This window comes from Takifugu flavidus, chromosome 15 (genome assembly GCF_003711565.1).
Source record: "Takifugu flavidus isolate HTHZ2018 chromosome 15, ASM371156v2, whole genome shotgun sequence".
NCBI lineage: Eukaryota > Metazoa > Chordata > Actinopteri > Tetraodontiformes > Tetraodontidae > Takifugu > Takifugu flavidus.
This window is the reverse complement of record NC_079534.1, coordinates 10,399,655-10,422,356: the sequence shown is the minus strand read 5'-3', so window position 1 is coordinate 10,422,356 and position 22,702 is coordinate 10,399,655. Positions and strand designations below refer to the sequence as shown.

At 41.9% G+C, this 22,702-nt stretch overlaps 2 protein-coding genes across 5 annotated transcripts; one reads left to right on the top strand and one right to left on the bottom strand.

Moving 5' to 3' along the window:
- Positions 1-754: 754 nt before the first annotated feature.
- rgs20 (regulator of G protein signaling 20) lies at positions 755-6,662 on the bottom strand. Of its 2 annotated transcripts, none has more exons than XM_057056728.1 (5): positions 6,477-6,662; positions 4,982-5,151; positions 3,763-3,837; positions 3,442-3,676; positions 755-3,350 (listed from the first exon to the last, which is right to left on the bottom strand). In XM_057056728.1, the coding sequence occupies exons 2-5, from the start codon at positions 5,146-5,148 to the stop codon at positions 3,162-3,164; spliced, it is 666 nt and encodes a 221-aa protein (XP_056912708.1). In that variant the 5' UTR covers positions 5,149-5,151; positions 6,477-6,662; the 3' UTR covers positions 755-3,161. The 2 variants fall into 2 exon arrangements, with proteins under 2 accessions (XP_056912708.1, XP_056912707.1); XM_057056727.1 differs by lacking the exon at positions 6,477-6,662 and adding an exon at positions 5,234-5,555.
- Positions 6,663-10,080: 3,418 nt separating this feature from the next.
- Positions 10,081-21,631, top strand: atp6v1h (ATPase H+ transporting V1 subunit H). Of its 3 annotated transcripts, none has more exons than XM_057056809.1 (14): positions 10,081-10,231; positions 10,949-11,103; positions 11,752-11,851; positions 12,007-12,096; positions 12,759-12,872; positions 13,996-14,100; positions 14,301-14,360; positions 15,199-15,296; positions 16,105-16,297; positions 17,426-17,604; positions 17,796-17,921; positions 18,518-18,619; positions 19,478-19,591; positions 21,261-21,631. In XM_057056809.1, exons 2-14 carry the CDS (start codon positions 11,000-11,002, stop codon positions 21,328-21,330), a joined length of 1,455 nt encoding a protein of 484 aa, XP_056912789.1. In that variant the 5' UTR covers positions 10,081-10,231; positions 10,949-10,999; the 3' UTR covers positions 21,331-21,631. The 3 variants fall into 3 exon arrangements, with proteins under 3 accessions (XP_056912789.1, XP_056912791.1, XP_056912790.1); XM_057056810.1 differs by having other exon boundaries at positions 10,208-10,290; XM_057056811.1 differs by lacking the exon at positions 14,301-14,360.
- The last annotated feature ends 1,071 nt before the right edge of the window (positions 21,632-22,702 follow it).

The following is a 22,702-nucleotide window of genomic DNA, read 5'->3' as shown; positions in this document are numbered from 1 at the left end:
CACATTGAGACTTGGAAGGCCATGTGAAACACCATTAACATGACTCTCAACATGTCAAAGAATAAGGGTCAGATGTGTGTACACCCCATAGTCTATATTATTTGATTCAACTTTATTTATACTGTGTCTGTTTCGTTTGTCTCTAGGCTCTTTAAATCTACCCAGAGCCTGATCCACTGTACCATAGTGGCAGGAAAACTTACCTTTGAAAAGGAAGAAACCTTGATTGGGACCTGGCTAATGATGATGGTCAGCTGGGTAGGAGAGATAGCATTAAGAAAACAGAAGCCTACACAGCTGATAAACCTTCCCCTTTTGAGGAAAACTGTGGACATTCACTGAAGTCGCATACAACTCGTTTCTAGCACTCGAGCCTGTAAATGACCTTACCAGCACCAGCATTAACCCTATTTTTAAGTTGTCAGGATCACTGGGACCTAAACCCATGTGTACCTTGCAGATTCCGGGACTCTTTTTGTGGCACAGTATCAAAAACATCTGTGCAAATCCACTGCTATATACCCCCACCTCCATGCACATCAGTCTGCAAAACTTAACATTAACTAACTGTGTCACTGTGTTTGATGGGAAATCAGCAGTTTTAAACTAAAGTATGATCTCTTGTTCAGAGTTGAATAATTTGCTTAATTGTTTACCCTTGAAGGAAATTTATCTGCTAGCGTTTATTTAGAAAAAATAGGTGAAATGACATTAGAGGGTGTATGTGTTTTTTGTGAAATCATTGCAGAATCACTAAAATTATTGTGCTTTATTTTTATCTCAATCAAAATGCCCACGTCATTATTTTCTCAGAGAGTAGCAGAAAAAAAAAACAACTAACCCAGATACTGTAAACATTCACATTATTTTTCTTGAAAAATGTATGCTCCGATAAACTCGGCGCAAAATAATACCTTCCATATAGTAAACAGACAAAACAACATTTATAGGCATTGCTCCAAACCAGTGGCTTAGATGGTGTTCTGAGGTTGATCTGCATGGTGTGTCCATCAGCTCAAATTGCACATCGTACATTAACTCTAAGACAAGTAGAAGTGCCAGACTGAAGCACACAGGTGGGCCAGAAGGTCAGATCAACCAGCCCTGTCCATCAGTCTTTGTTGGTCTTCGGCACACAGAGCTGCGCTGTCATCGCCCCCCTTCTGGGGCATGCCGCCACTGCGGAGCAATGTGGTCAAGACTTGGGGAAAACATCCGCCAAAAATTTGGCCAACAAGAGGGACAGCTTCTAGTAAACTGGTCTGGTGCTCCAGTAGCCACCCTTCTGTCTGAGTGTTCAAGCAACTGTTGCCCAGCAAGAAAGATGTCAGAAAATTGAATGTCAAGGCACTTCCTCGTGCGAGGATCTTGTCTTTGAGTGACATGTATGTGAGGCAACAAAATCATAATAAAATCAGAATGCGGAAGTCTTTTACACTTGGCAACTCCAATTTGAGCCAGTGCAAACCTTCTGGAGAGTGTGAACACAGTTTACTTGGTAGCTTTGGTGTTGCCGCTAACCTGGCCGGACGGTCGGTATCGAGTTCATTCACAGGTCAGTTCGGTATTGCAGCTGGACTTGGAAACATTTTGAGCTCATCATAAACGCACAAATTTTGATGATGCTTTATTTTAAACTGTAGTTTCCCTGTTTCCTTAACATTTACGTATCTGTGGCAGAGTCAATTTAAAACCTGTTTTGGCTATTTGACAAAGAATCACTCGCATGTTTGTATATGAAGCTACAGATGGTTAGCTTAACTTCTTCAAAGCTCATTCACATGTTGACATGGTTAAAACAAAACTCTGTAACTGATCATACATGTGTCAGATGTCATATGCTAAGCTAATTGACCTGTTGCACGCAGCATTGCAAGAGCTGATTTAGATGAGATGCTCAGCTCGTCATGGCACCCTTGCAACAGATGCTATAGGATGGGTTGATGGCGGAGGGTTGCACATCCTACGTGACACTACCATCAAAACCAACAAATATTAAGCGCATTCCTGGAACTGATTCTATCCTGTAAAATTCCAATCACACATGATTAGCTACAGGGAAAGAGTGCGATTTAAAAATTCCCTTTTTTCTTCCAGTTAGCAACAACTTAACCTTAAATTCTTTGACAAAATCATGGACACTTCAAAATAAAAGTTATACCTAACTCTTGTTAATAAAACTATAGATTAAATAGAATCTGTATATCATATTTTGGCAATCAATATCAATAAATAAAAATACTTTGTCCAATAAATAGAATTAGAGGTTTTTACATTACACCAATATATTAAACTATATTAAAGTCATGATTTTAACATATATTAAAAAAAAATAGGCAACTTTCTTTGATTATGATTGAGTTAAGATACCCAAAGTGATCTGAGGTTATTGAGGAAACAAATTTCACTCAAAGCCTCCAGAGCTGCTGTAAAAAATCCCTCTGTTACTTTGCTCAACCGCAGTTACGATCATGCGCAAAGTTTCCGCATGAACTGGAGTTGCCAAGTTGCGGTCACAGGTACCAAAGTGCGAGGTCACGTCACACGACAGGGTGGAACTACGATGAAATCATACAGTACCCCACAAAGCTGCCTGCAAGTAGAGCTAACAAGTAGCCTTTTGACTCGAGCTTTGATTTTCATACGCAGAGAGTAGAACCAGACGTTTCTACATAAAATACCCACAATTCCATTTTTTTTACAAACTCATATATACAGTATATATATATATATATATATATATATATATATATATATATATATATATATATATATATATGTCTACAGTAGGAATTGCTCTCCTCAAACAATCGTACGAGAAGCCCGACAGAGCATTAAAAACACAAATAAAATAGATTATTTCTATCAAAAAAAAGGGAAAAAAAAACAAATTCATATTCCTTTGGAGTGTTTTGCTATGTTGATCTGTAGCAATACGTGTGATGTCGAGCCCTCGGGAGATTTGTCGAGACCTGAGTGTCTTAGGTCTGGTGCAGATCACGATAGCGCTGAGATCCCTGGGAGGGGGCCAGACCTGAGTTCAGGCCTGGCTCATGTAATCCTACACTGAACATACAAAAAAACGACTTTAAAAAAGTGGGTCAGAATTTTGGGGGTGGGGGGTGTTAGAGACAGTTGAAAGATCACAGGTTATCACCACCCTACGATTCAGGGGACTGCTCCGACAGAGTGTTGAACAGGTTTTTGTAGACTGGGGAGTTCATGTAGCGAGGGTATGAGTCTCTTTGCATTAGTGTGTAGATCTGCAGCTGGGCGTCATCGAAGGTGTGCAGGTTGGGCTCCTGCATGTTCCTGTTGATCGCCTCACGCACCCGGGAATCAAGGCTCACCTGTGGGGGGATGGGGGGTGGCAAAATCAGAAAATGCTCCACCATCAAGAGAAGCTCACTTGGAATGCCAACGATTAGGGGGTGGTCAGACCTCTTTAGGTGACAAGATGGAGATGTAGTCCTCGTAGATGGCCCGGGCCTTCTCCTCGATGGCGCTCTTGTTCGCCTCTCTCCTGAACTCATCGCAGGCTAACCAGAAAAGCATGTTCTCCTCACTGAACTCCGTGCGGAGGAACTGTCGGAAGGAGTTCCTCCCTGCTGGGCAGCACATCAGCTTGTCGAACGACTGCCCCCACGTGCGCACTTCCTCCAGCGTGGGCTTGGGGCTGCGGACGAATGGAGTGGTTTCGAAATGCATTCTCTAAAAGCAGGGGAACAAAAGGCTGGGAATATTTCCCAGTGGAAGTTTTACCAGTCTTCAGAGTCTGCGGTCCCTTCCTTGACGTCAAAAGCGGCCTTTTGGCTCCTTTCATCCCGGTCTTCATTCCTGTCAACGCATCGGGTGAAATAAGTTAAATCCACATACTCAGTGTTTCACCAATACAATCATCTATCTGTTCAGTTTACTTCCATCAGTAATGGGCAGTGAGATGTGGTTGCAACCAGGACAGGTCACCAGTCCATCACAGGACACTCACACTGGAGGACAGTTTAGCAGCGGTGCCCGATCCCAGTCCTCGAGGTCTGCAGCCTTGTTGGGATTTCTGTCCTACCGGTAAGGCAACGCTTTCAGACAGTATCCCACTTTCCTTGGAGAAGGAATTTTCTGCCTGGTAGGACAGAAAACCTGGGTGGGATGTGGTCCTCAAAGACAGGATGTGGGCACCCCTGTCTCCAATCAATGAAGTATGTATGATTTGGGCCAGTTGGTGAAAACTGGAGAAGCGATGCTGACCACTGCATCACCACACTGCCCCACTCATTCCAGAGAATTCATTTCATTTAAATTGTTTATCCTGTGGAGAATTTTAATGACACCATTTTGGTTGCGAGAAAGAACACCAGCGTTTACATTTGACAAACTCTGCAGTTACGTATGCAATGAAAGATCAGGAAATAAGTTTGAAACTTCATTTTGATGCATCTAAGTGTTAAACAAATGAAATTTCAATTCCCAAGACGTGTTTATCTGTTTAAATTCAGCAGTATTTGGTGCTAAAATAGGAGATGGCCACTGTTTCTGTCTGTGGGCAACGTTGAACTCAGGGGCAGGTGCAGCTAGTTGGCATGAATTTCCTTTGTTTTTTTAAATGTAACAACTTCAGGAGCTTGACTGCAAGACTAGGGCAACAGAGGAGCCAAATTATTCATGAGGAACAGAAAAAGGAAATGTTCATTAAGCACATCAATTGCACTTGACATTTTAGATGTTCTCTGCAGCTTCTGTCCATGTTTATGTTTCTGTGAAGGCATTTCAAGTGAATTATTTGCAACGGGAGGAAAATGGCATCACAGGTTTTACATAAATAAGTAGCTGCAGCCATTAAGGCTTTGGATGGATCAGGGGCATCAAGAACACAAGACTCCAGCTGAACCTGCTGCTGAAGCTCGTTGGCTCCGCCTGCACCACCCTGCGCGGGAGCTACACCCGCCATGCCGGGACGGCAGCTCTTAGGTGGGGGAAGACCTACCAGGAACAGCTACAGCAGCAGCACCAGCAGAAGCAGCACGCATTGGAGCCTCGTGGGTTGGCCTGCTGGCCCGGCTGGCCCTGCTGGGTCGGTGCAGTTCCCCCTGCTGCTGACTCCTGCTGCACCGACATCTGCCTCTTTCGCATCTCCATCCGCTCTGATCCCATGGGCTGAGGACACACGAGAGTCGGCAAGGTTAGCACTTGAAACACCAGGAAAGAGGCGGGATGGGAATGTTATCAACAGTGCAACCTGCTGAGGTGATGTAGAATCAAGTGGATCCATTTCGACTGGCTATTGAGCAGTTTTTACATTATGATAATGGAGCAGACTGATTGAATTTGACGGCTGACACCTGTAACCATGTGCTGAGTAATTTATTATGTTCTGCTCTCTGCACCCCGTTCTGAGATGCCCCGAGGTCGTGCTGTAATGGAATGCTGTTTTCTCAATTTGGTCAAGGATGTGTGGAAGAGTCATTTGTTGGGGTTGTTTCTGTTGGTGTCCAATATTTGCCAATTGTGCTTCTCTAGACCCAATCTGGATGTGTTCTTCTATTTTTCAGTTTTCTATTGCTGACTAATCCCGCCCCCCCCTCCCCCCATCAATTTCAACTTATTACAGGCTGTTCCTTTCATGTGATGTCACTCACTGATCGTGGCTCTCTTTCGACAAAAGAGTCTCTTTCGACAGAAATTAACGTTTGTGGCCCTACAGACCACAGACACAACGACTTCTGTCTGATTTTAACAAACGTGTCATCGCCGGGTCAGACGCTGCCAAATCCTGTCAGATCATTTATGTAACAAAGCCACCGCTTCCGACACACACGGCACTACCTGACATGAGAAAGGACGCTTTAAAAACGATGGGAGGGGGCCCGAAGGCGCACTTGTGAATCTGTAACTGCAGCATCTCTTTCTCTCTCACACACACGCGCGCGCGCACACACACACACACACACGCACACACTATTTGAATGAATACAGCACCATCTCTAAAATGGATCCGCACACGGTTCCGGAGCCGCGGATTTCGTGCGTCTTAACAAATGGCATTTTTTACGCGTTAAGGATGCTCCAAAGGCGACACAATTACAGTACCGGGGCTTGACTCAACAGCTAGAAACGATGAAATGGGGGGTGGGGTGGTCGTCTCCTTTCAGAGGAGAAATCCCGATAACCGTGTATAAAAACGGCTGCCGCTCTCGCCGTCGCAGGAAGGCGATTTCACAGCCTCCGGACGATTTAGCAGCAGAAAAGAAGCGCGTCAGCAACTCGCACATTACATCAATGGAAAGTGCCACCACGAAGAACCATTGAGTTCCATCGCCCTGGACAACCACAGAAAAAGACACGGCTCGGATCTGTTAAAAGAAGCCCGCTGTGCAGCGATACAGTGACATTCCCTCTCAAGAAAAAAAAAAAAAATCTCCGGGAAATCACCTGAAACAATCCACTCACAAAACACAGATGTGATATCGAGCGATACTTACAATTTCACCATGTATGCACAGCGACAAGTGGTAATTCTTTGCCTTGATTACATCCGATGGCACACAAGCCTTTTCCCCCCGACCGGCTGCTCCAAGTCAGTACGCATGCGTCCTCTCTCCAGCTCGTAGTAGCCAAAAGCAGGGCCGTCGGCGATGTGGCACAGAGTGCAGATGTTTTATTTCAGTTTAGGAGAATATAACTATTCCGGCAACGGATCCAAGTGTAGAAATAAGGCTAAAGATTTCTTTTTTTCTTTCTTTTTTTCTTTTTTTTACGTTTTTACCAAACTCTCGGTGCGCCTCCGCCTGAAGTTGCGGTCTGTGACTGAGCAGTTACCGTGCTGAGGGATGATGTGACTCTGGCAGCCTCTTTGGTTTGATGTAAAAAGTCTGACCTGCGTTTCTGCCCTAATTACAGCTCCTTTCTCCTTCCTATACACGTTTGCTCAACGCCAAAATGTTCCTCAATCAGCCTGTATTCTCTCATATTGAGTTGGTGACAGCGCAGCAGTGCGTTGAGGTTACAATGAAATGCTCTTTCTTAAAAGGGATTAAAAATTAAATGAAATTCAATTCGGAAAAGGCCACGAAGCCATGTGAAACTATCGCACGGCAAAAGCTATTCTAATAGCAAGATCTTATTCATAGAGAATATAAAATGTAGCAATTACCCAAATTGGTCAAATATCCTTCAATGCAGCCCAAGTTTAATCAGTTTAGGTGAGGTTTTTAGCGCGGGTTATGTCATAATATTGTGCAAACACCAGATGGCGCTCTGCATGGCCTTATGTTCTTTATCTTGTTCAATATTGCATTTTTGAAAGGGCAGACGCTGAATATGTGTAGAAAGCCGGAGTTGATTGTCCTAAGTTCCCTCTAAAAATGATGGGCCCTAGATTTATTTCTGTCCATATGAATGACTTTTATCCGTGGTGAACTAAAGCATGATCTGAGCATCCACACATCTACTCCCATCCTGAGATACAAACATGTGACTTTCTGCACAACACTTCATTTAACACCTTTCCCTGTGTCTACATTATGCAACATCAACCCACAAATAGCCCGGTGCGATTGACACACACACACACACACACACACACACACACACACACACACACACACACACACACACACACACACACTATATGAACTATAGAACTATACCTTATGCTGAAGTGATGTGATGAAAAGGCACATGGCTCCCCCCCCAGAGCCCCAATGTCAGGTGTAAAAGGAGGCTCAGCGCACAAAGTCAGGCAGAGACACCAGAGCAGGACACCAAGTTGAATGAGGTCGATTCAGTGTGTAATTAAGGGGATTGAGAGGGCTACGACGCTGTGAGGAAGATGGAATTCATTACATATTCAATCAGTGGAGCAGAAAGGCACCACAGAGGAAGTAGGTTAACAGCTTAACATCTCAAAAAAATAATAATAATTGTGGTATCTGTTAATATTTGAAAGTTGAGGATGGTTTAACCAGAAGAGAAGGAGCAGAAACAACATCATCATGTATCAACTTTATGTGATAAAGGTCCATTTAAACACTTTTGTTCTCGTCCTGCTGTTTTTAAAACTGTTTTCACATTTAAAATTACCCTAAATAATATTCATGGTCTCTTGTGCCTTCGCATGGCGGGGACTGATTGTAATAAACGCAAGGAACAACGCAAAGCATCATATAACAAACTTGTAACGCAATAGCATTAGCGTATGTGTGTGTGTGTGTGTGTGTGTGTGTGTGTGTGTGTGTGAACAGCCAACAGGAAGTGGCAGCATCCACAAAAAGACCCCTCACCTCCCTGATACCAACTATGCAAAGGAAAAAAGAGACAGGTTTTCCTCAACACAGTGCAGATGCTGCTGAGGATATCAGACGCCTACGCTGCTGTGAGGAGGAAGAGCCTGATGAAGAGTCTGACAGGTGGCCTCCGCTTCTCCTTCAGTCAGGGATGTGGTACGTAGGACAGAATGTTACCAGCACAGCTGTTAATAATGTCCCCTGTGCCCAGGACGAAACTTCCTGTTTGTAGACGCTAACTCAGTTGCGGTTTTCTAGATTTTTTTTTTCAAGTTTTTTTCTAGATTATTTTCAAGTTGGCTGTCTGGGTGACTGATGCCAACATTGTTTAGAATTGTGAATGGCATCACTATTTAGAGGCACGCTGTTTTCTTTAATCTTCTTATATCTTCTACAGACAGGAAATGCTCCTGTAAATAGGTCCTTGGCAAGAAGCATGAAAAGCAGTGGATGTTCAGGAACAACAAAACAAAAGGTTGTTTCTTGTGATAAAATACGTTTGTTTGTTTGTTTTTTTTAAAAAAGGGATATGTGTATAAATGTTATAAATGATGACAGAACAGTAAATAATGGTTTAATTGTGGGTGGGGGGGTGTAAGATAGTCGTACCTCAAGGCACACCATTTCCTGTTCATCCTCGCCTGAATCATTGTAGTTCACTCTGTATGATGCACCGCACCGGCAAGCTCGGGCCAGTCCCCGTACACGCCCTAACATCAGGTCCTTGGTGTGTCTGGTTCTCCGCTGGGCAGACGTGGGCCTGATCTCCCACTCCTTCAGCCCTCTAGCACATGGCATGCTCAGAACCTGGGGCCTCTCTCTCCATGTCAGGCTCCTCGTTTCTTCTAGAACCTTTACAGGAATCCACGCTGTACTTTCTGGGTGAGGCTCTTTTGAGGAGCATGGTGGAATTGATGGCAGGAAATCCCAGAAGATGACAGGAGTGTTTACAAAGGAGAAGGCAGAAGGAGATTAGGAGGCTGTTCCCACCGATTCCTCTCTGCTTTACTGCTTCTCACCAGCTTAGGCCAGATTAAGCAGGAGGTCTTAGTGTCTCATGTACCAGAAGGAAGACTAGTGGCAGTATTATGTGTTCACCTTCATTTCTCATGAGGTACAGCGAATAAATCACTTACATGTGCAATGCACAAGCAAAATCACTATTCAGTATTGCGTCGATCCACACTCACCTCACTGGAGACTATAGTGCCAGTCTGCTGTTGCTCAGTGCTTCTTGTCTAACTCTCAAGGATAATCAGTCAGGCTAAAGCTCTCAGGAATGAGACATCCCTTTTCTAAGATCCTGACATTGTAATGAAACAATACGCTTGGCTGTAACTGATCAGACCTGGTCAGTGTTTTGTAATGCATCTGTCAGAAAGAGCAGAGGCAATGATATTACATTTAATTTTTTTTTTTATCAATTCCATTTGTTAACTAATAAAAAAAATCAATATGAACCTTCAGATGCTCTATATGTTGACACACCTTACTCTAACAAACTTGTTGATGCCAGCTGTCTTTATCACATCAGTGTTTATCATTGTGATAAACAACAAAACAACTTGGAAAGTTCCATTAATTCTGGCCATGCATTGCATATTTCCTCTTGAACTGATTCTTACGTAATTTCTTGATGAATGAACATGTTTTTCTGTCTGTAGCACAAGTGTCTCATGTTTGTATAAATGATGATTTATCACCTTAAAACCATAAACGCAAACAATCGTGTCAATAAGAAGACTGTGTTTTCAGTTAGATATCTTGCCACTATTATTATAACATGTAGAGCTCGCAAATCCCTCATGTATTTAGTATATTGGAACAAATAAAGAGTAAAACATGCCACTTCTGCTTGGGTGAGGGAAGGATTCATGTGACTTTGTGTCATATGATGCGACGTGACGACGTGTTGTAGTCTCAGCTGTTATTTTGCGCAGGGAAGCAGCCGAGTGAGTATTTTAAAGGAGATTCACTAAGTATTTGTTTGTAAAATGGTGTTTGTGCCATGGTTAGTTTCGTTTTCGCCCATTACCAACTATGTAGTTGTTGTCACTCTGAAACTACGAGAGAACGGATACAAATATTTGTTTGCACTGCTAGCTTAGGTTAGCATCCCCATTTAATTTAGCTAGTTGCTGCTAGCTACTCCGTGCTGTGTGTTCAGCTGTGTAAATTCACTCTTTTAGTAACATCTAAATTCAGATTCAGTTTACTAAAACAAATGCCGTACTGGTAAACCTTTCCCATGTCGCATAAGACCCAATATTTGATCATCGTGACATTGAGCTGCATAATGTAGCATGACCTGCTGCTAGCTTCGTCCTGGTCGACATTTATCAAAGCTAAACTTCTCGATAAGATAATGGACGATACAGGTCTCTGTTGATTATGCACCGCTTTAACAGTTATTTACTATACCTTCCCATTTCAATGTCGCTAAAAAAAAATCTTCAGGTCCCAGCACTGTAAACGTAAATGATTAACTATATTCCCTCAGACGGGATGTGCAATCACATGATTTCAGCCTACATGGTGAATCGATGCTTATAATCTTGGGCATGCTTATAATTAATATACAGTATACAATCACCCAGAGTGAATTTTACAATACTTATAATATGTTGCTCATTTCAATTCTAATTTTTAATTTTTGTGTCTGTATCCAGGTGGGTCTGGGTTTGTTTCACCTGTATATATTGCAGAGGGTGTAATCCATAATGGATATCCGCGGGGCTGTGGACGCTGCAGTCCCCACCAACATCATTGCTGCAAAGGCAGCAGAGGTGCGGGCCAATATGGTCAACTGGCAGTCCTATCTGCAGTAAGTACTCAACGAGCAATTTTATTACACACAGAATAATTTCCTGACTCTGGAAACGAATCTGAGAGGTTTCAATACCTGTCACAAATTCAGAATTTTTATTTTTTTTGGTTTAGGTAATGATATATCACTAGTTTCTGTGTAATAAGCCAGCCAGGCTCAATTTATCGTGCTATGATTCAGCATCTTGAGTGGTACTTCCTTTTCGACACTTCAGTAAAGCAAATAAAGCATGCAGTACTGGCATTTCAAAAGAATATTCATTTCTATTTGATCTTTCATTACTTGATGCACACCTCACTACCTCTTCTTCCCACACATCAATTCATTGTAGTTATTCAGGTAGCCTCTGATTTATCTTTTATTGTGCCTCTTTCAAAAATATATTGAGAACATGCGTCACATTTATATTTGCCACACTTTTTAGAAAAACTGATATAATATAGTGCCAAAGGAATATAATGATTTTAACATTGTTGGCAGAAACACATTTTTTTCCATCATTTTTTATTTCATTTTATTAACAGCAGGCAGCTAACATGGCTCACCTGATGTGTATCCTCAAATTACCAGCATTCGTACATTAAGGTGCTGTACGGTTGCAGCCGTGTGAAAATCTGACAGCGTTCTCCATGAATTCTCATGCAGGAGTCAGATGATCTCTGTAGAAGACTGCGAATTCATCAAGAAATTTGAGGTGGCCAACTCCGAGGAGAAGCAGATTATTCTGACCAACGAAGCACACCAGGTAACCAGTCTCAACCGTTCTTTTTCCCTTCGTCGGCTGGCTGTTCGTGCCAGTGATGCAGCTCTTACTCCTGCCAAATGAGAGCAAGGACAGCATTTGTAATATTCCTTCTTTATTGTTGTGCTGCATTGACATTTCTGTTTTGTGTTTTTCAGTGTGCAAAGACCTTTCTGAACCTGATGGCTCACATCTCCAAGGAGCAGACAGTCCAGTACATCCTGACTCTGATTGATGACACTCTGCAGGTACAGAGAGATCCAGTGTGTTCTGCCAAATGCACATATTTACATTAACATTCACTTTTTATCATTACAAAATGATTCAAACAATGGTAAAGGACCTCGACCTGACCTTAAAATTTTAGAGTATGATGTGATGAAGTGATGTTTATTGGTTTTGGTCTTGGATAAAATTAAAAATTGGTCTTTTAATCACTTCATTATATATTAATATCCTGATATAAATCTTCAGTATGAAATAAAAAATATATGTACATGTTCAGAGGACTTTAATACAAATATAAAGACATATTTAAGATTCTGTTCCAATCATAATTTTGATTGGTTGTTTAATAAATCACCAGTCATTGTGTGATAATTCATTGGAATATAAAGCATATCAACATGAGCACATGTTTTATTATTGATCAGTTGGCGACTTGCTTAAAGAATGCTATAATGCTAAAACAACATATACAGTAAATGTTTGCTGTGTGCATAGTGTGATTGATGCTAAATGTTCATCCTGGCCATAGTAGCTTCAACTGGCAACCAGACTTCTATTATGTTGTTAGGAAAGCCAAACTCAAGTAATCAGTTTTCCAAAGTTGGATTTATTTTCACCTAAAGTAGGATAATTCTGTGATCAAATTGTTCTCCTACTGTGCTGTGTGGATACTGTGATCCAGGAAAATCATCAACGCGTGAACATCTTTTTTGACTACGCCAAAAAGACGAAGAATACCGCCTGGTCTTATTTCCTCCCCATGCTGAACCGGCAGGATCTTTTTACCGTCCATATGGTGAGTTCAAAGCTAATTGTTATAGAAGCAGAATGTTCACCATGTGCTGCGGTAAAAAACATCACCTAGTGCAGAACTTGAGTGCAGTGCGATATTTTAGTTCTAGCTTTATCAATCCTGTTAGTGTGACGAGCAGAGATGTTCGTCATGAAGCATGAATTTTTGAAAGATGCCACTCTGTTTCTAATTCTAGAAAGGCATCAATAATTCCTCACAAAGCCGCCCCCAGCAAAACAACAGGCAATTAATGTAATGATATCTCGTCCCTTTGAAATGACAACAAGATAAACAAACCAGGTGCCGTGATGCGACACATGGGGTTTGATTGGAAAATACGCGCTGGGAGGAACGGTGTGACCCAAAACGCCTGTGAAAAGACCTGTTAATACGCTGTCCAATATCTGATTAAACGTGCCTTATTTCAATCAATCAATCAATGAATATTTATTTATATAGCGTCTTTTACAATCAAAATTGTTTCAAGGCGCTTTCCAGAATCACAGGGCCTAACCCCAAACAAGCAACAGTGGCAAGGTAAAATACTCCCCTTTAGCAGGAAGAAACCTTGAGCAGGACCAGGCTCATGTAGGGGGACCCTCCTGCTGATGGCCGGCTTGGTAGAGAGAGAGGAGAAGGGGGAGGACAGGTAGAGGATAGAATAGGTAGGAGAGGTGAGGTGAGGTAGAGGAGAGAATAGGCATAGATCATAGAGAATACATGCAGAAATACATTATATTAAGTAAATTGAGTCAAGTTGAGTGGGTCAGTGGGGTCTGAGGTCAGTATGCAGCTCTGAAGGTGGCATTACCTGTGTAGATGAATACAGAAGGGGGGGGGCATCTTGTTCTGAAAAGGAGGAAATTCAATGGCAGCAATTTGTTGCCTGCCTCTCATCCGGGACTCATGCAGGCTGACACATCAGCCCTTTCACCATGCTTGTAGATGAGGTTTTCATCAATATATTGACAGCTTTTGTTGCTGTCTCGCTGTATCCACATTTGTTCTCATATTTCCTTCTCCCCAGGATAGAAATTCAGTTTTAAGCTTGGCTTTTGCTGCGGTCACAACTTTTTCATTGCCTTTTTCACAATGGAAACCCCCTCTTCCTTTCTTTCTCTATTAGGCAGCAAGGATCATTGCTAAGCTTGCAGCTTGGGGTCGTGACCTGATGGAGGGAAGTGATCTGAACTACTACTTCAACTGGATTAAAAGCCAACTCAGCTGTCAGGTTAGTTAGTCTGTTTTTGGTAGGTGATATTCAGTATCCAACTGAATTTGCCTTCAGTTCTAATTGTTCCCCCCCAGCAGCCACTCAACAAACAAGTGCTCATCCACTATCGCTGAATTGGGATTACAGCATATTCTGTGCCTTTATAACTTAAGTGAATGAGTGTGCTCCTTTTTTTGCTGTTGTTTATGTCTCATTAGAACCTACACGGTACAGGTCCAGAAACATGCTCAGGAGCAGGAACTGTTTCCCCCAGTGAAGTGAGTATGAGTCCTCAGTCGCCCTGGACGCCAAAGAGCCAGGGCCTGTGCTGACTGGTGTCTGTCAGCTGTCTCTAAAATTTCACGTCTTCTCTTTCCCCTTCTTACCATTCTTTACGTGCACATGTTTCTTTAAATCGGAATTGAAAATGGCAGATATGTAGAGCTGCCTCGGCTAAAGAACAACCTCGGGCCATTCCCTGTTTAAACAGCATGGTGTTTTTAAAACTATACATGTGGAAATTGCATGCAGTGAGCCACATCCCTTTAATGCTAGAAAGGCATGACAAAGCCCAGCTGTTCCTGTACGAAGTGAAATTGGAAAATAATTTGCACAGTGGCAGCATCTTGCCATTTTAATTTACCCGACTTAATGTGATTTTCGAAGAAGTGTGCTAAAAAATCTCTCTATCTAATAATTAAACGTCATCTCTCCAGGTAACCTTCTTTCCTCCACTCTTCTCTCACCGCTGCCTGTTGTGTTTTGCTGGGACTCCTGCTTCTCTTCAGCCTCCCTCAAATTAACAGATTGTTTCCTCCTCTCAGCCTCCTTCACGCTCTAATCTCAAATTTCTGCTCAGGTGTGATGGGAGCGTGCTGCTGCTCTGTGATCCAGCATGTGTTGGTGTGTAATATTCTTGGCCTGCATGTGGAGAGCCTCGGGTTTTGATAAGTGACGGTCGTGCAAGTTTTGGACTGGCCTGTTTTCGTGTGTTGGATCTGCTTTGTGTTTCAGATGCTACCCATTGTACTCGACTCTCTAACAATGTTTTTTTTTTATTGCAAAGCTCAGACTCACTGCTGTGTTTCAGTGAAACTCTTCCTCTGTCCTTCACAGAGTTCTCAGTATGTCCAGTGCGTGGCGGGATGCCTTCAACTCATGCTGAAGGTCAATGAGTACAGGTTTGCCTGGGTGGAGGCAGATGGAGTCAATTGGTGAGTAATGATTGCTTGTTTTCACAGTTCAGATCAAATGAAGTCTGGCCTAGACCTAGACTGACCTTTCATGTGAAAGGCCAGCTGCAAAGCAGTTTCAGCTATTTCATATTTGGTACAAAATCTATTTTAAGGAGATAGTTATTGTCTTATGGTTATTGATATCACTTAATAAGAGTATTGTGGCAGCATAAAAAAATCCTTATAAAAGGGTGACAGGCTCTATTCTTAGAAGTTGTTTTTTAGTCTGAGGGTAAGGTCGCCCCGGAACTACGGTGCTGAAGTTCAGTTCTCCCACATCCCCAATTCCAGCACTGAATTATCTTACAAAATGATCTTACCTTAGCACCGACTATTGTGGATCTATAGAACAGACACATAAACCCTTTGACTGTCTTTTTAAGCTTCATATTAAACTCACTAAAATTGAAGAGCTTAACTTGTCACTTTGTCATTAACTTATAATACTCTACTTGTAATACTATTAAAATAATTTACAAGCATGAGTAAAATAGATAATCTAAAAATGATAAACCATTTCTAATCAGCTATGTAGTGAAATAGGAGGGAAAAATCACGAAAATATTTTACATCCATTTCTGTAAATGTATGAACGTCTAGTTATGGTCATTAGCGTCTTTCGTTATCTCTCACTCCATATCTACAATTTATGGATGTGGATGTATGACTGTGAACATTTCTGTTGGTGAAAAAGCTTGCAAATTATCCCTTTTTCATATTAATGTGTTATTTGTTAATGGCCTGTTTTCATTCCCTTATTCCTTTTTCCTCCTCTTCTCCATTGTAGCATCACAGCAGTGCTGAGCAACAAGTGTGGCTTCCAGCTCCAGTACCAGATGATCTTCTGTGTTTGGTTATTAGCCTTCAGTCCTCAACTCTGTGAGCAGTTGAGACGCTACAACGTGGTACCGGCGCTGTCTGACATCCTCCAGGAATCTGTCAAAGAGAAGGTCACCCGAATCATCCTGGCTGCCTACAGGGTACGTGAATCATTTCTTGTTACTTTCTACATCTCTTAACTTTATGCAATCATTACTTGGCACCAATGGACCTGTAAATGTATATATGTAAATATAAATACTGATATGATATGTGTATCAGACACTGGAGTATATCTTTTACCACACCAACAAACAAAAATAACAAAGTTTGACAAATTGAAGCACCTCTTTTAACAGCCAGTCTCTCTTGTTACATTAAAATGATCTCGCAGTAGCCTTTCATCTCCCTTCTGTAATTGCTCAAAACATCTGCTGAATATTTAATGCTGTTCTAAGTGCTGTGCTCATGACTAGCTCTGTTGTTTCATGTTTGCCCACTAATGAAGTCACCATCCAGCCAAATTGATGTAATGGAAGAGGCTGCATTTACTACTTTGTGCTGGGAACCAAAGAGAAACCGTGTGAATCTGATAGATTGACACAGAAATCTCGATGTATATGTTATAGTATAAATAATGACTTTAACACTCACCAGTCTGGATCCAGCATATTAAAATTATTACTAACAGCAATAATAATAACAATAATATTAACACTAGCTATTATTATTATTATTGTTGTTGTTGTTAATGTTATTAAGTATCAAATAAATATATTACTTTGTCCAGTGTGGGAGAAGTTTAATAATGCTGATTACAGTTAATTAAAAGTCATTGTGTGCAGCAAGCAGAGACCAGGAACATTTTTCCTATGTGTGGGTTTCTGTCCAGCCTAATTTGGCTGGTGTCTGACATGAGGAGAACTGCTTATTTCTCACCAAAAATTATTTCTGCTAGTTTTTGAGGAGATTTCACATTGCACGAGTTAAAATTTGTTTGTTTCGCATGATGAAATACACATATGCTTCCCCCCTCCCAAATGTCCTAATTATGCAAACGATTGTGTGCACCACACGGATGGTGCAGGGTGCCTAAAATTGTTCTGACCATCTGGAGTCCTGAGTGCATCATTATAGTTACTACTTAAACATGCCTTTTAGTATTAATTTAGCTTTAATTATCTTTCTCATTTGACACAAGCATAAATGCACAAAATGTCTCTGCTTATAATTCAGTTGCTTACGTACAAATTTATTTTCTCTTCTTCTCTTCTTGTCATCTGTCCCAGAATCTCCTGGAAAAGGCAGCAGAGAGGGAGACCCGGCAGGAGTACGCTTTGGCCATGATTCAGTGCAAGGTGCTGAAACAGCTGGAGAACCTTGAACAGCAGAAGTATGATGATGAGGACATCACAGAGGACATCAAGTTCCTGCTGGAGAGGCTGGGAGAGAGCGTGCAGGATCTCAGGTACTCCGAGGAAGCATCAGTTTGATTGACTTGACAAATACATGACATGCAAATTAAATGAATTATGACCCTTGTAGAGGCACTGTGGTTCTGTTGCGACATATTTCCTGATTCAGGCAGTTGCGATGTATACAACCGCCGCGTCCGTTGGATTTCCTTGACCACGCCTTGTGCTTTCTTTCTGAATTCAGCTCATTCGACGAGTACAGTTCTGAACTCAAGTCTGGCCGCCTGGAATGGAGTCCCGTGCACAAGTCAGAGAAGTTCTGGCGTGAGAACGCCGTTCGCCTGAATGAGAAGAATTATGAGCTTCTCAAGTAAGGTTCCACCTGACATCTTCAGTCATCTTTTTTTCCCCTCATTGCCTTCTAGTAACCACTGTAGTCCCACGCTGTTGATGGAATATTAAAGGCTATAACCAATCTCCATTACTGAGAGGTGCACCGGGGCTCTGTTTAGAATGAATAAAAAGACAAATGTGATTTACGTGCTTTCTGAATGTGGCACTGATTTTCATATATAGGTACGGAGTGCTTCACATTCTTTTGTCACCAACAATGCGTTTGATTGCAAAGACTCTCCTGTTTGCATTGAGTATGGGCCCAATCAGTGGACACTGACAGTTTCTCTCTTGTAATCTCTTCTTTTTATATTCAGTTCACATACACTTGTTTGTTCCGTCTGACATTCAGCAGAAATCCTGGTCTGATCATTCCATCAACATTCTATCTCTGCAATCAGCTCCAGCATCACTTAAATTACTGTCCTCTGACTCTTCAGCTCTCTCCTCCTCCCTGTCCAAATGGAATGCTGAGTTGGCCTGATTTTTTTTTTTTTTTCAGTGTCCAATAACATGAGAGAGGAGAGAGTTTCAAAGTTGGGTGAACTTTTCCCTTGGTTTTTTTCTCCACAGGATCTTGACAAGGCTGTTGGAGGTGTCCGACGATCCTCAGGTCATAGCTGTGGCAGCTCACGACATCGGAGAGTATGTGCGACATTACCCACGCGGTAAAAGGTAATCTCATTTTTTTGAGGGGGAAGGAAAAACACCTTTTTTCAGTATTTTTTACAATTTGATCTAATAGTTAGTGCAGAAATTTAGTCTACTCTGTTTTAAGTGACATCACTTATGACTCGATCATTGTACTCAGAATCATCTGTAAGCTTCAGTCCATCTTTCCTCAAATCTTGGTTTCTCAACTTATGTAACAAAACGTCATGTGATTTTTAAAATAAGTCTGTAGTCGTTATCCTGTACTGCATCGTATTGTAAAATTATGATATTGAGTGTGTTTCCGGTTTGGTGCGATCTGAGCGACATTGATTGACACGTCATTGAAATATAGTCCCTAAAAAATAAAAAGATCTGGAGCCTATGTTCTACACAGCTTCTGGGACGCACCAGAGACTTGAAAATTCAGCTATTTACTAGAATGAGAGTGTCTATCTACTACTCCATGCGCAGCGCTGTGTAGCGCAGAGGCTTTATGTGGAAATTGGGAGTTAGTCATCACCTCTAAGAGTATTTTAGGAGGAAATTGCTGCTTTCTTTCTAATTAACTGCTCACCAGATCTTCATATTTATAATAAATCATAACATTGTTATTGATGTCTGTATTTATCTAATTACGAACAATCCAGAAAATGACTGTTTTAGAGAAGATTTAGTACCATTTTTATCCACCAGCTTGTTTGCACTCATCTCTTTCACATTATATATTTTACTACATGTATTATTCAGTTTTTTTTCTTTTCAGTCTATCATGTTGCATCAAAAAGGCGATAGAAGGGCTTTACAATTTACCTAAACACGTAAATGGTGTCTGTGTTATTTGGACATGAGGATTTTTTATCATCATTCTGTCTATTTCAGGGTTATAGAGCAGCTGGGTGGAAAACAGCTGGTGATGAATCACATGCACCACGAGGACCAACTCGTCCGCTACAACGCTCTGTTGTGTGTGCAGAAGCTTATGGTGCACAACTGGTATGACCCTTTTTACCTTTTCTTCATGTTAGGAGTGAGAAAACCAGCATTTATCATCAAATCTGTTGGCATAAGATGGGTATAAGAAGGTTATTTTATTCCATGTGGTCAGAGATGAATGTAGGTGTGGACTTTAAGATCGGAATCAAAGTGTGGGACTGTTGTTTGTTGAATTTCTTTCTCTTTTCTTATCAAGTGCATCTTTGCACAGGTTGTGCTCCAACATTCTGTCTCAAGGTGCACTTTCATGCCACTGAATTATTACTGTTGCAAACATTCTCTCCCATTAAATGGCCTGACTGCCTTGCACTTACCCACAAATTAAAGACATTTTCAACACAGCTCACCACACCCACCGTTACCCTGAGAGTGTTGCTGCGGTGTTTCTTTGAGAGGTTCTCATCATTGTCCCGCTGTCATGACAACAGTACAGATGAATGCATGCCACATATCCTTGTGGTGCTTCAGCTAAAGCAGCAATGATTGAAACTATTTTATTATTGTGTCGTCTAAATCACATCACTCTGTGTAGTGGCCTCAGTTTTTTTGGCTGAATTGACATACGAGGAGACATATTTTCTGCAAATGTGCAGTGACACGAATCACAGAGTGTAAAGTGTGGCATTGTCAGCCCAAGGCAGGTGAGAAAAAAAAGAAATGAGTAATTTGACACCTCAGGCATTACTGCAATGATTGACCACAGGCAGCATTTATCTGTGGCATGAAGCGCCATATGGACGGAACATTGGCGACGACCTCTGCAAAGACATAACTAGGTTCGTAAACTTTCATAACCCATCACTATTGTGAGGTATCCATAAATGTTGGACATTTATTAGTTCAAATGGATCAAAAATAGGTGAATGAAATGGAAAAACTCAGTTAAATATCAGTGAGAGAATGGGTAGACAGCTGAACACGGTTGTGTCCCTCAGGTCTTCAACAAAATTCCACTCACTTTTTGTAAATTTCATCCTGATGACCACAACAATAAAAAAGACATATATGACTGGAAATGCCAGAGTTGGCTTATCTTATAACCCCAAGTAACTGTGCTTATAGTCCCTCCAGCAGCAGAAATTACCATTTAATATATACATCTTGTTAATATCACCAGAGGCTGCATATGTATTCAACTCTATTTAAAAAAAAAGTGGTACATGCACTATTTGGTGGTCCTGTTTTAGCTCAAGTTTTGCTACTAAAATAAGAGATCAATCGGCGTTGCTCAGGAACAAAAAATGGCGAAAACTAGTGTTTACTGAGGCCAACATAGAAAGTAAGAATATCCTTATTTGTGGTTCATTGATGTGGCCCCTACCTTTGTGAATCACTCCCCACAGTGTGGGAAGCTTGAGTACAATAGAATCAATACAGTCCATTCTTTGAGCTCTGGAAGCACTTCCTTTGCCCTTATTTCTTGGTTTATACTCTTATGTACGATCTAAAACCTCATTATTCTTCTCACTCCCTGCGGTCCTCCATGTTTGTTGTGGAGGGTCTCCCGACACTTGTCGACCAAGAGTGACTTCACATTGAATTCTGATGCAAGTCACACTGCAGTTCAAAAAGGCCGCTCCGTCCTGGTCATCATAAATAAAGACAAATGTCTGATATGTCTGATGCATGTCCTGCTGTTTAAGTGTGATTTTATTTTACTTTTCCACAGGGAGTACCTGGGACGCCAGCTTCAGTCCACCGATCAGCAGCAAGCTCCAGCTGTGGCAGCTCGCAGCTGAACCATTCCCAGCGCATCGTTCGTTTGAGTGTCCGTGTGGATGAGCGCATGCATGCGTCGCACACTCTGGTCTTTCTCATTTTAATATCTGGCTGTACTTTTTCGTGTGTGATAACTTGAAAATCAAGTGGAGCAGTTTCCTCCCGCTGCCTCCTTACTGTTACTTGATTTGGCTTTCGTGTCGTGCCCGCCCAGTTCAGTCGTGTCCGATAAGCCTGTGATGATATATTAAAAAAACCTCACCTGATGTTATTTAAGTCTTACCTGTGAAACAATTGATCTCAATAAAGATGTGTATATGAGCTGTGCTTGTGTTGTTTTGCTCAAGTTATCTTCAAGGGACCCTTCAGTTGAAACTGTTTTAGCCTTTCTCTTGGTGGAATTAATAGCGAGATGGCAGCAGGTGGCAAGGAACACAGGTAGACACAACGCCCCGTGATCTCCGTAGAGCGGGATGGATCTAAGGGTCACCCAACCCACGTACTCGCCCTTGATGGAACAGCGACGAGCCCCAGCAGTCATAGAGAAAACATAGACCTCTGCGCACGAGTTGTTTGATCCCTCCTCAAAATGTATATTAAAAATCAGACTTTTGACCTTTTCTCAGCCGACCATGAACAGAGCAAACCTTTTTTTTAGTGCAGAATTCTTTTCCCACTATAAAATATCTACAAAACCTCAACAGGCTCAAAATGGGAATAATATAAATAGGAGCTCTTGTCTAAGGAGCATCTGCTACATCGTCAAACGGGCTGACAGCAGCGCGCTCCTGGGTAATTTAAGGTTCCGCAGGGGACAAACAAATCTGTATTTTTAAACTCAGTGGAAATCGTGCGGGCCCGATTGTCGTGGAGTCCAAAACGGGAGACATGCAGCTTAACTTGTCAGCGGCAGATCTGGATGCTAAGTTCTGGATCTCTGCTCACTTGTGGTCAAAAACAGCCACCTACGACTTCAATATTTTAAGCATTGGGTGCATTTTTGTCCTGTAAAAATCTTTGACGTGCACAGAATCGAGGTATCTACACAGAGCCTGACTGTGTGCGCCTGTAGCTGCTGTTTATGGTGCCTGGCGTGCTGGTCGGTGCTAACTGGCTGAACTCTGGACCCTGAAACAGGTGATTTTTCCTTCCCGTTGAGGATGCTATTCACATTTGTTGTCCGTGGTCAAGGTGAGGGAGCAGAAGTGTTTGTATTCTCTCTCTCTCTCTCCTCTCTCTCTCTCTTCTCTCTCTCTCTCTCTATCTCTCTCTCTCCTCTCTCTCTCTCTCTATCTCTCTCTCTCTCTCTCTCTCTCTCTCTCTCTCTCTCTCTCTCTCTCTCTCTCTCTCTCTCTCTTTAGGTTTACCGGAATATGAACACTTCTCAAAGAC